At 46.4% G+C, this 13646-nt stretch overlaps 1 protein-coding gene across 6 annotated transcripts in view; it reads right to left on the reverse strand.

The window, feature by feature from the left end:
• The window catches only part of LOC110533228 (baculoviral IAP repeat containing 2), an 80262-nt gene that overhangs the window by 8327 nt on the left and 58289 nt on the right, over positions 1-13646 (reverse strand). For all 6 annotated transcript variants that reach the window (XM_036989432.1, XM_036989429.1, XM_036989428.1 and 3 more), the window contains 2 exons: positions 11430-11528; positions 10775-10927 (listed from right to left, as the gene is read on the reverse strand). In XM_036989432.1, the coding sequence (XP_036845327.1) occupies positions 10775-10927; positions 11430-11528 (252 nt within the window). The remainder of the gene's footprint in view (positions 1-10774; positions 10928-11429; positions 11529-13646) is intronic.

Genomic DNA, 13646 nt, shown 5'->3' on the forward strand with positions numbered 1-13646 from the left:
GTGCAACCAGAGGAAAAAGAACTGCAGACCACCTTTACTCCACACACAGAGACATGTACAAAGCTCTCCCTCGCCCTCCATTTGGCAAATCTGACCATTAATTATATCCTCCTGATTCCTGCTTACAAGCAAAAACTAAAGCAGGAAGTACATGTGACTCGCTCAATACGGAAGTGGTCAGATGACACGGATGCTACGCTACAAGACTGTTTTGCTAGCACAGACTGGAATATGTTCAGGGATTCTTCCGACGGCATTGAGTACACCACATCAGTCACTGGCTTTATCAATAAGTGCATCGAAGACATTGTCCCCACAGTGACTATACATACCCCAACCATAAGCCATGGATTACAGGCAACATTCACACCGAGCTAAAGGCTAGAGCTGGTGCTTTCAAGGAGCGGGACATTAATCCGGAAGCTTATAAGAAATCCTGCTATGCCCTCAGACGAACCATCAAACAGGCAAATGTCAATACAGGACTAAGATTGAATCCTACTACAATGGCTCTGACGCTTGTCGGATGTGGCAGGGTTTGCAAACTAATACAGACTACAAAGGGAAGCACAGCCGAGAGCTGCCCAGTGATGCCAGCCTACCAGACGGGCTAAATGCCTTTGATGCTCGCTTCAAGGCAAGAAACACTGAAGCATGCATGAGAACACCAGCTGTTCCTGGACGACTGTGTGATCGCACTCTCCGTAGCCAACATGACCAAGACCCTTAAACAGGTTGACATTCACAAGGCCTCTGGGCCAGACGTATTATCAGGATGTGTACTCAGAGCATGCGTAGACCAACTGGCAAGTGTCTTCACTGACATTTTCAACACGTCTCTGACAGTCTGTAATACCAACATGTTTCAAGCAGACCACCATAGTCCCTGTGCCCAAGAACACAAAAGGTAACCTGCCTAAATGACTACCGACCCATAGCACTCACGTCTGTAGCCATGAAGTGCTTTGAAAGGCTGGTCATGGCTCACATCAACACCATCATCACGGAAACCCTAGACCCACTCCAATTTGCATACTGCCCTAACAGATCCACAGATGATGCAATCTCAACACTGCCCTTTCAGACCTGGACAAAAGGAACGAGAGAATTCTGTTAATTGACTACAGCTCAGCGTTCAACACCATAGTGCCCTCCAAGGTAATCACTAAGCTAAGTATCCTGGGACTAAACACCTCCCTCTGCAACTGAATCCTGGTCTTCCTGATGGGCCGCACCCAGGTGGTAAGGGTAGGTAACAACACATCTGCCACAGTGTTCCTCAACACAGGAGCCCCTCAGGGGTGGGTTCTTAGTCACTTCCAGTGCTCTCTCTTCACCCACGACTGCGTGGCCAAGCACGACTCCAACACCAAATCAAATCAAATTTATTTATATAGCCCTTCGTACATCAGCTGATATCTCAAAGTGCTGTACAGAAACCCAGCTTAAAACCCCAAACAGCAAGCAATGCAGGTGTAGAAACACCATCATTAACTTTGCTGACGACACAACAGTGGTAGGCCTGATCACTGACAACGATGAGATGGCCTATAGGGATGAGGTCAGAGACCTGGCAGTGTGGTGCCAGGACAACAACCTCTCCCTCAACGTGAGCAAGACAAAGGAGCTGATCGTGGACTACAGCAAACAGAGGGCCGAACACACCCCCATTCACATCAACGGGGCTGCAGTGGAGCAGGTTGAGAGCTTCAAGTTCCTTGGTGTCCACATCACCAACAAACTATCATGGTCCAAACACACCAAGACAGTCGTGAAGATAGCACGACAACGCCTATTTCCCCTCGGGACACTGAAAAGATTTGGCATTGGTCCCCAGATCCTCAAAAGGTTCTACAGCTGCACCATCAAGAGCATCCTGACTGGTTGCATCACTGCCTGGTATGGCAATTGCTCGGCCTCCGACCCCAAGGTACTATAGAGGGTATTGTGCACGGCCCAGTACATCACTGGGGCCAAGCTTCCTGCCATCCAGGATCTCTATACCAGGCAAAAGGTTATCAAATCAAATCAAATGTTATTGGTCACACACATGGTTAGCAGATGTTATTGCGAGTGTAGTGAAATGCTTATGATTCTAGATCTGACAGTGCAGCAGTATCTAACAGCAGTATCTAACAGATATCTAACAATTCCACAACAAAACCTAATACACACAATCTAGTAAAGGAATTAAAATATATCAATATAAAATATAAATGAGCAGTGGCAGAGCGGCTAAGATGCAATAGATAGTGTGGGATACAGTATACACATATGCGATGAGTAATGTGACATGTACACATTCTTAAAGTAGCATTATTAAAGTGACTAGTGTTCCATTTATTAAAGTGGCCAATGATATCAAGTCTGTAGGTAGGCAGCAGCCTCTCTGTGCTGGTGGTGGCTGTTTAACAATCTGATGGCCTTGAGATAGAAGATGTATTTCAATCTCTCTGTCCCAGCTTTGATGCACCTGTACTGACCTTGCCTTCTGGATGAGAGCGGGGTGAACAGGCAGTGGCCCAGGTGGTTATTGTCCTTTGCCTTCCTGTGACATCGGGTGTTGTAGGTGTCCTGGATGGCAGGTAATTGCCCCCGGTGATAGAGGGGTGCTGCCTTTGCTCTTTCCTGAAGTCCTCAATCATCTCTTTTGTTTTGCTGACATTGAGTGAGAGGTTATTTTCCTGACACCACACTGCCAGAGCCCTCACCTCCTCCCTGTAGGCCGTCTCGTTGTTGGTAATCAAGCCTACCACTGTTGTGTCGTCTGCCAACTTGATGATTGAGTTGGAGGCGTGCATAGCCACGCAGTCGTGGGTGAACAGGGAGTACAGGAGGGGGCTGAGAACGCACCCGTGGGGCCCCACTGTTGAGGATCAGCAGGTGGCAGATGTTGTTTCCTACCTTCACCACCTGGGGGCGGCCCGTCAGGAAGTCCAGGACCCAGTTGCACAGGGTCAAGTCCCAGGGACTCAAGCTTATGATGAGTTTGGAGGGTACTATGGTGTTGAATGCTGAGCTGTAGTGAATGAACAGCAGTCTTACATAGGTATTCCTCTTGTCCAGATGGGATAGGGCAGTGGGCAGTGTGATGGCGATTGCATCGTCTGTGGAACAATTAGGGCGGTAAGCAAATTGATGTGGGTCTAGGGTGGAGGTGATCCTTGACTAGTCTGTCAAAGCACTTCATGATGACAGAAGTGAGTGCTACAGGGCAACTGTCATTTAGTTCAGTTACCTTGGCTTTCTTGGGAACAGGAACAATTGTGGGCATCTTAAAGCATGTGGGGACAGCAGACTGGGATAGGGATTGATTGAATATGTCTGTAAACACACCAGCCAGCTGGTCTCTGCGCATGATCTGAGGACTTGGCTAGGGATACCGTCTGGGCCAGAAGCTTTGAGAGGGTTAACAGGTTGAAATGTTTTACTCACGTTGGCCACGGAGAAGGAAAGCCCAGAGTCTTTGGTAGCGGGCCACGTCGATGGCAATGTATTGTCCTCAAAGCACGCAAAGAGGTTGTTTAATTTGTCTGGAAGCAAGATGTTGATGTCCGCGATGGGGCTGGTTTTCTTTTTGTAATCCGTGATTGTCTATAGACCTGCCACATACAGTACGTCTCATTGAATTGCAACTCCACTTTGTCTCTATACTGACACTTTGCCTGTTTGATTGCCTTACAGAGGGAATAACTACACTGTTGGTATTCGGCCATATTCCCAGTGGCCTTGCCATGATTAAATGCGGTGGTACGGGCTTTCAGTTTTGCGCGAATGCTGCCGCCATCAATCCACTGTTTCTGGTTAGGGAAGGTTTTAATACTCACAGTGGGTACCACATCTCCTATACACTTCCTTATAAACTCGCTCACCGAGTCAGCGTATACGTCAATGTTGTTCTCTGAGGCTACCCGGAACATATCCCAGTCCACGTGATCGAAGCAATCTTGAAGCGTGGAATCCATTTGGTCAGACCAGCGTGGGATAGACCTAAGCACGGACGCTTCCTGTTTTAGTTTCTGCCTATAGGAGGGGAGCAACAAGATGGAGTCATGGTCAAATTTGACAAAAGGATGGCGGGGGAGGTCCTTGTAGGTATCGCAGAAGTTAAGAGTAGCAATGGTCGAGCGTGTTACTCGCTTGTGTACAGCAAGTGATATGCTGATAGATTTTTAGGTAGCCTTGTTCTCAGATTAGCTTTGTTAAAATCCCCAGCTACAATAAATGCAGCCTCAGGATATATTGTTCCCAGGTTACATAAAGTCCAGTGAAGTTCTTTGGTGGCCGTCTTGGTATCCGCTGCGGGGGGATATACACTGCTGAGACAATAACTGAAGAGAATTCTCTTGGGAGATAATACGTTTGGCATTTGATTGTGAGGAATTCTAGGTCAGGTGAACAAAAGGACTTGAGTTCCTGTATGTTGTTACAATTTCACCATGAGTCGTTAATCATGAAGCATAAAAGGGACTAGAAGCGAAGCTGCCACCTCTTTTGGCGCCATCTTGTGGCTTTACCATCGAGAGCCTCCTGACCGGTTACATTACAGCCTGGTATGGCAACTGCTCGGCATCCGACCATAAGGCGCTATAGAGAGTAGTGCGTATGGCCCAGTAAATCACTGAATGTGCTATAGATGTTGTTTAAGTCTGCATTCTAGTGCGTTTTGTGTCTCTCCAATATAGAGCTTATGACAAACAAGGCACTCGATCACATAAACCACATTTCCGGTATCCAGTTGTACTTGCCTGATTGGGAACACCAAGCCTGAATGCCTATTGGACAGAAATTGTGTTTGGGTAAAGTATTCATTCTGTATCTGTTTCTTCTTGGTCCAGCTTGAATAGACTAGGATGTCCATCAGGCATAGGTTGAGATTACCCTCTGTCAAGGCCTCACAATCATTCTGGGCCTGTTGAAACTTTTATTTAAGTTCAGCGCCACCAGAGCCTGAGAATAAGTCCCCACAAATGGAACCACAGGGCGGTTTTCCCTCTCTACCTGATATGCTCCATGGGTCTGGAAGGTCTGATTGACCTCAACCGCTCTCAGGAACCCCCTGGAGTAACCCCTGGGCCTTAAGGCTGAGAAGAGACTTCTTGTGGCCTCCTCTATATCCCCAGGGATACTACAGATTCTGTGGAAAAGTATAAGTTGTGATTTGATCAACCCTCTACATGTGTGCTTTGGATGGAAACTACATTTGTGAAAGAGGGCATGTCTCTTTTTCCATAAAGAAAAATGTAGTTGCCAATTGTTAAAATGTTTCGTATTGCAAATTATGTGTAATAGCGATGCGAGTTCAAAATGTTTACGAATTCCCTGAATTCAGAGGTGGAGCCTCCCCACAGTCCAAAAAAATCAGCCAGATACCTGAGGTAGAGCAATGGTAAGGTCTTACATTTAAGAAAAGCACTTTCTTCGCAAAAACTTGTGTACAAATGTGCAAATGTCTTTCCTATGGTCGTACCATGTACCTGGAGATAGTACTTCACATTGAACTCAGTCGTTTCTGGTGAGGCTCAACTCCAACAAGTCCAGGATAACTCTCTACGGTTAACTGGGGTCAGGATAACTCTCTACGGTTGACTTAAACAGGATACCTCTGAAAGGCATTTGCAACTGCTTGTAGACCTAATTTGATATCAAGGTTTGTGTACAGAGAATTATTATCAATGTAGAATAAAAAAGCTTTTCCTGGTATCTTGGAAGGTTAAATGTTAGAATGTTGGGGAGTTGTAAGTGAACATTACATTGTTCTAGACAGTACTTTACAATGTCAGAAGCTGTATCCCTACTCCAGTGAACCGGATCCCAGGGGTCTGTGCGAAACCTAAGTTTACTAAGGTAATTAAAAAAATCCCATCTCTCCACTATGACGTTATTCAGCTTCTGTAAGATACACTACTGATCGATAGCTAGTCTGAGTAATGTATGAATGGTACATAAACTGTTGCATTGGGAAAGGCCTCCTTACTAGTCCTCAACAGTTGCTGCAGTTGCTTCCAAGATGTAGTTGGCGTTTGCCTCCCCAAACAATTGTTGAGGCCTACAGACAACACTATCTTCTCGGGCATTGGGTTTGATTGAAGCTTCTTGAAAACACTGTTAATATGATAAGAGTTGGCCCCAGGGAAACTATCCACCTGTACATTAGAATATAAAAAATCTAGAATACGTCCTAGATTAGAATCCCCCACAATCACTGTTGGTTTATCTATCTGTATTTCCCACACTTGAATCTTCCTCTCTGACCTAGGCTGTGTTATAGGTTCCAGACCTGAATCTCCCTCTCTGAGCTATGGTGTGTTATGGGTTCTAGACCTGAATCTCCCTCTCTGACCTAGGGTGAGTTATGGGTTCCAGACCTGAATCTCTCTCTCTGACCTAGGGTGAGTTATAGGTTCCAGACCTGAATCTTCCTCTCTGACCTAGGGTGAGTTATGGGTTCCAGACCTGAATCTCCCTCTCTGACCTAGGGTGAGTTATAGGTTCCAGACCTGAATCTTCCTCTCTGACCTAGGGTGAGTTATGGGTTCCAGGCGTGGGGTCGGAGTAGATCCATGTGGTGGGCATGTCTTTAAAATGTTAGAAGGGGACTCAGATTGGGAATCACTCCGACAACACTGGTATTTAGGAGTACCATCCATTATCATGCACCTATTGGTTGTACTTTGACAACAGCACACTGAGCCTGCTCCACTCCACCCTGGGAGCCCTGCTGTTCTGTGTCTGGAGGAGAAGCAGAAGAGAGGGAGTTACTACATGGCAACCCTACATTACTATATGACACCTTCTGTATCACTATACTGTTTCTGGGGAACTGTTCCTGATCTACAGTAATAGTACTCTCTTCCTGCTTGCTGAACCCTTAGCATAGGGATCTAACGCTCCTGGTTGAGAAGGGCCAGTCAGTGGTGGGAAGGAGTCAGAGGACAGGGCCTCAGGAGGTCTGAATGGTTGAAGCTGTAGAATTAAGGGTTTCTGCAGAAGAAGCAATAAACTTCAGTTTCTACACAGCTTTACTCCAGCTCACAACTCTGTTAAAAACCTCCAAATCAAAGCCCTGCAACTCCTCCAATCCTGTGGCTATCACTGCATAATCATGTACTATTAGAAGACAGGACAATGTCTATCCATTCCGCTGTGTTTTATCTCACTGTCTGTAGTTGACTGACTCAGAGATGAAGGCTTAACTAAAACTGTGAGACCTGACTTGTCATCCCAAGAGGGCAAAGGCAGTCTGGTGCAACAGTAGATTTAGGGGCTGTCTGTCTGTCTGGTGTAACAGTAGTTCTAGGGGCAGTCTGTCTGGTCTGGTGTAACAGTAGTTCTAGGGGCAGTCTGTCTGGTCTGGTGTAACAGTAGTTCTAGGGGAAGTCTGTCGGTCTGGTCTGGTCTAACAGTAGTTCTAGGGGCAGTCTGTCTGGTGTAACAGTAGTTCTAGGGTCAGTCTGTCTGTCTGGTGTAACAGTAAATCTAGGGGCAGTGTCTGTCTGGTGTAACAGTAGATCTAGGGGCAGTGTCTGTCTGGTGTAACAGTAGATCTAGGGGCAGTCTGTCTGTCTGGTGTAACAGTAGTTCTAGGGGCAGTCTGTCTGGTGTAACAGTAGTTCTAGGGGCAGTCTGTCTGGTCTGGTGTAACAGTAGTTCTAGGGGCAGTCTGTCTGTCTGGTGTAACAGTAGTTCTAGGGACATTCTGTCTGGTCTGGTCTGGTGTAACAGTACTGCTAGATGCAGTCTGTCTGGTGTAACAGTAGTTCTAGGGGAAGTCTGTCTGGTCTGGGGTAACAGTAGATCTAGGGGCAGTCTGTCTGTCTGGTGTAACAGTAGATCTAGGGGCAGTCTGTCTGGTGTAACAGTAGATCTAGGGGCAGTCTGTCTGGTGTAACAGTAGTTCTAGGGGCAGTCTGTCTGTATGGTCTGGTGTAAAAGTAGATCTAGGGGCAGTCTGTCTGGTGTAACAGTAGATATAGGGGCAGTCTGTCTGGTGTAACAGTAGATCTAGGGGCAGTCTGTCTGTCTGGTGTAACAGTAGTTCTAGGGGCAGTCTGTCTGGTCTGGTGTAACAGTAGTTCTAGGGGCAGTCTGTCTGGTGTAACAGTAGTTCTAGGGGCAGTCTGTCTGTCTGGTGTAACAGTAAATCTAGGGGCAGTCTGTCTGGTGTAACAGTAGTTTTAGGGGCAGTCTGTCTGGTGAAATAGTTGTTCTAGGGGCAGTCTGTCTGGTCTGGTGTACCAGTAGTTCTAAGGGCAGTCTGTCTGTCTGGTGTAACAGTAGTTCTAAGGGCAGTCTGTCTGTCTGGTGTAACAGTAGTTCTAGGGGCAGTCTGTCTGGTGTAACAGTTCTAGGAGCAGTCTGTCTAGTCTGGTGTAAAAGTAGTTCTAGAGGCAGTCTGTCTGGTGTAACAGCAGTTCTAGGGGCAGTCTGTCTGGTGTAACAGTAGTTCTAGGGGCAGTCTGTCTGGTCCTGTGTAACAGTAGTTCTAGGGGCAGTCTGTCTGTCTGGTCTGGTGTAACAGTAGTTCTAGGGGCAGTCTGTCTGGTGTAACAGTAGTTCTAGGAGCAGTCTGTCTGGTGTAACAGTAGTTCTAGGGGCAGTCTGTCTGGTCTGGTGTAACAGGAGTTCTAGGGGCAGTCTGTCTCACTGGTGTAACAGTAGTTCTAGGAGCAGTCTGTCTGGTCTGGTGTAACAGTAGTTCTAGGGGCAGTCTGTCTGGTCTGGTGTAACAGGAGTTCTAGGGGCAGTCTGTCTCACTGGTGTAACAGTAGTTCTAGGGGCAGTCTGTCTGTCTGGTGTAACAGTAGTTCTAGCGGCAGTCTGTCTGTCTGGTGTAACAGTAGTTCTAGGAGCAGTCTGTCTGGTCTGGTGTAACAGTAGTTCTAGGGGCAGTCTGTCTGGTCTGGTGTAACAGGAGTTCTAGGGGCAGTCTGTCTCACTGGTGTAACAGTAGTTCTAGGGGCAGTCTGTCTGTCTGGTGTAACAGTAGTTCTAGCGGCAGTCTGTCTGTCTGGTGTAACAGTAGTTTTAGGGGCAGTCTGATTGTCTGGTGAAACAGTTGTTCTAGGGGCAGTGTCTGTCTGGTGTAACAGTAGATCTAGGGACAGTCTGTCTGTCTGGTGTAACAGTAGATCTAGGGGCAGTCTGTCTGTCTGGTGTAACAGTAGATCTAGGGGCAGTCTGTCTGGTGTAACAGTAGTTCTAGGGGCAGTCTGTCTGTCTGGTGTAACAGTAAATCTAGGGGCAGTCTGTCTGGTGTACCAGTAGTTCTAAGGGCAGTCTGTCTGTCTGGTGTAACAGTAGTTCTAGGGGCAGTCTGTCTGTCTGGTGTAACAGTTCTAGGAGCAGTCTGTCTAGTCTGGTGTAAAAGTAGTTCTAGAAGCAGTCTGTCTGGTGTAACAGTAGTTCTAGGGGCAGTCTGTCTGGTGTAACAGTAGTTCTAGGGGCAGTCTGTCTGGTCTGGTGTAACAGTAGATCTAGGGGCAGTCTGTCTGGTGTAACAGTAGTTCTAGGGGCAGGCAGTCTGTCTGTCTGGTGTAACAGTAGATCTAGGGGCAGTCTGTCTGGTGTAACAGTAGTTCTAGGGGCAGTCTGTCTGGTCTGGTGTAACAGTAGATCTAGGGGCAGTCTGTCTGGTGTAACAGTAAATCTAGGGGCAGTCTGCCTGGTGTAACAGTAGTTCTAGGGGCAGTCTGTCTGGTGTAACAGTAGTTCTAGGGGCAGTCTGTCTGGTCTGGTGTAACAGTAGTTCTAGGGGCAATCTGTCTGGTGTAACAGTAGTTCTAGGGACAGTCTGTCTGGTCTGGTGTAACAGTAGTTCTAGGGGAAGTCTGTCTGGTCTGGTTTAACAGTAGTTCTAAGCGCAGTCTGTCTGTCTGTCTGTCTGGTGTAACAGTAGTTCTAGGGGCTGTCTGTCTGTCTGGTGTAACAGTAGTTCTAGGGGCAGCCTGTCTGGTCTGGTGTAACAGTAGTTCTAGGGGATGTCTGTTTGTCTGGTGTAACAGTAGATCTAGGGGCAGCCTGTCTGGTCTGGTGTAACAGTAGTTCTAGGCGCAGTCTGTCTGGTGTAACAGTAGTTCTAGGGGCAGTCTGTCTGGTCTGGTGTAACAGTAGTTCTAGGGGCAGTCTGTTTGTCTGGTGTAACAGTAGATCTAGGGGCAGTCTGTCTGTCTGGTGTAACAGTAGTTCTAGGGGCAGTCTGTCTGGTCTGGTGTAACAGTAGTTCTAGGGGCAGTCTTTCTGTCTGTCTGTCTGTCTGGTGTAACAGTAGTTCTAGGGGCAGTCGGTCTGGTGTAACAGTAGTTCTAGGGGCAGTCTGTCTGGTCTGGTGGGGGAGGACCATCATTGCTCACCCAATTGGACATTAGTGGTCAAGACCTGAAATCGGTTGTGGAGTGGTATCGACATATTGATGGAATAAGGTCACTAAAACTGATGGTTAGACAGGGTAGACCCAAGAGTAGGTCTCTACTGGCATCTAGTGGCCATTTATCGGTACTGCTTGCCACATGGAACCTCAATGGAGGCCCAGTGCAAGTCCTCAAAGGAAGGCTCAAACAATTGTCAAACGAACAATAAAAGAGTGTGTTCTCCAATTGGATGTCAGACGTTAGGGGCCTGAGGTGATGTTTTTACCCATGAGGTCTCTGAGCAGGTTTGGGGTCACAGGTAATGATTTACCCATGAGGTCTCTGAGCAGGTTCGGGTTAGGGGTCAGAGGTGATGTTTTACCCATGAGGTCTGAGCAGGTTAGGGGTCAGAGGTGAAGTTTTACCCATGAGGTCTCTGAGCAGGTAGACATCGTTCTTCTGGATCCAGTTCCTGAAGACCTCAGCTGCTGCGTTCCCTTTAGTCAAGACCAAGTCTATCAGTTTGGCTGTCTGCTGCTGGGAGGACTGGCCTTGGAGACCACTGTATTCCTCTCCACCTGAAGAGACAGGGGTCAGGGGTTAGAGGTCAGGGGTTAATGTCACTCTTCAGAACATAAATATTCTAATATAGTAGAAGATGGTAGTATTTCAATGTACTGCAGTAGTATATTAGTAGTATAGTAGTACTGTAGATATAAACAAACATACTGATGATGTTCTGCTCTCTGAGGTGGTCCAGGATCGACTCTTCACAAATATAGTACCTTAATGTAGTTACTAGTAGTATATAATTTACCGCCCTTAAGTGCAGGATGCCGCTAGTATAGGATTAGTATTATATATATATATATATATATATATATATACACATAACATGCAGTATTATATAACATGTAGTAGTAGCTAGTCATATATAACATGTAGTAGTAGCTAGTCATATATAACATGTAGTAGTAGCTAGTAGTATATAACATGTTGTACTTTATAACATGTAGTAGTATATAAAATGTAGTAGTAGCTAGTAGTATATAACATGTAGTAGTATATAAGCAGACGTACTGATGACGTTCTGCTCTCGGAGGTGCTCCAGGACAGACTCAACACTCTTCAGGCGCTGGACCAACGCTGCCTGGTGTCTCTTTAAGAATGAATGACCGTCTGGAAGAGAGAAAGAGAGAGAAAGAGAGAGAGAGAAAGAAAGAGAGAGAAAGAGAGAGAAAGAGAGAGAAAGAGAGAGAAGAGAGGGGGCAGGGGGAGAGAGAGTTGGGTTAGGTTCACTTGGGGAGAATCTCAATAGTAGCAGTAGTAGCAGCTACTCTTCCTAGAGGCCAACATTTCTTTGGCAAAAATAAAAATGGTATATAACTTTATTTCACCACTACATATCTACAATACAACATTTATAATACCACCATACATACAGCGCATTGGGAAAGTATTCAGACCCCTTGACATTTCCACATTGTTACGTTAAAGAATTATTCTAAAATTGTTTATATAAATACAATGTCCTCAATCTACACACAATACCCCATAATGACAAAGCGAAAACAGGGTTAGAAATGTTTGCACATTTATAAAAAAATTTAAATGATTCAGACCCTTTGCTATGAGACTCGAAATTGAGCTCAGATGCGTCATGTTTCCATTGGTCATCCTTCAACCTGATTGAAGTACACCTGTGGTAAATTCAATTGATTGGACATGATTTGGAAAGGCACACACCTGTCTATATAAGGTCCCACAGTTGACAGTGCATGTCAGAGCAAAAACAAAGCCATGAGGTGGAAGGAATTGTATGTAGAGCCCCGAGACAGGATTGTGTCGAGGCACAGATCTATGGAAGAGTACCAACACAATATGTAACATTTAAGGTCCCCAAGAACACAGTGGTCTCACTCTTAAATAGAAGAAGTTTGATACCACCAAGACTCTTCCATGTGCTGGCCGCCTGGCCAAACTGAGCAATCGGGGGAGAAGGGCCTTGGTCAGGGAGGTGACCAAGAACCCGATGGTCATTCTGACAGAGCTCCAGAGTTCCTCTGTGGAGATGGGGGAACCTTCCAGAAGGTCAACCATCTCTGCAGCAATCCACCAATCAGGCCTTTATGGTAGAGTGGCAGAACGGAAGCCACTCCCCAGTAAAAGGCACATGACAGCCCGCTTGGAGTTTGCCAAAAGTCAACTAAAGGACTGATCTTGAGAAACAAGATTCTCTGGTCTGATGAAACTAAGAACTAACTCCTGGGCCTGAATGCCAAGCGTCACGTCTGGAGGAAACCTGGCACCATCCCTACGGTGACACAGTGGCAGCATCATGCTGTGGGAAAGTTTTTCAGTGGCAGGGACTAGGAGGCTAGTCAGGATTGAGGGAAAGATTAACAGAGAAAAGCACTGTGAGATCCTTGATCAAAACCTGCTCCAGAGCGCTCAGGACCTCAGACTGGAGCGAAGGTTGATCTTCCAACAGGACAATGACCCTAAGCACACAGCCAAGACAACGGCTTTGGGTCAAGTCTCTAAAATGTCCTTAAGTGGCCCAGCCATAGCCCAGACTTGAACCCAATCGAACATCTCTGGAAAGAGCTGAAAATAGCTGTGCAGCGACACTCCCCATCCAACCTGACAGATCTGCAGAGAAGAATGGGAGAAATTCTGCAAATGCAGGTGTGCCAAGCTTGTAGCGTCAAACCCAAGAAGACTCAAGGCTGTAATCTCTACCAAAGGTGCTTCAACAAAGTACTGAGTAAAGGGTCTGAAAACTTGTGATATTTCAGTTTTTTTCTTTGTAATAAATGTGCTAAAATCTCTTCAAACCATTATGGGGGAGTGTCAATGTGGAGGCTATATACATGGTATTACGGTACAGTGTCAATGTGGAGGCAAAATACAGGGTATTACGGTACAGAGTCAATGTGGAGGCTATAAACAGGGGGTACCAGTACAGAGTCAATGTGGAGGCTATATACAGGGTATTACGGTACAGAGTCAATGTGGAGGCTATATACAGGGTATTACGGTACAGAGTCAATGTGGAGGCTATATACAGGGGGTACCAGTACAGAGTCAATGTGGAGGCTATATACAGGGGGTACCGGTACAGAGTCAATGTGGAGGCTATATACAGGGTATTGCGGTACAGAGTCAATGTGGAGGCTATATACAGGGTATTACGGTACAGAGTCAATGTGGAGGCTAAATACAGGGTATTACCGTACAGTCAATGTGGAGGCAAAATACAGGGGGTACCAGTACATAGTCAATGTGGAGGCTATA

This window comes from Oncorhynchus mykiss, chromosome 10 (genome assembly GCF_013265735.2).
Source record: "Oncorhynchus mykiss isolate Arlee chromosome 10, USDA_OmykA_1.1, whole genome shotgun sequence".
Lineage (NCBI taxonomy): Eukaryota > Metazoa > Chordata > Actinopteri > Salmoniformes > Salmonidae > Oncorhynchus > Oncorhynchus mykiss.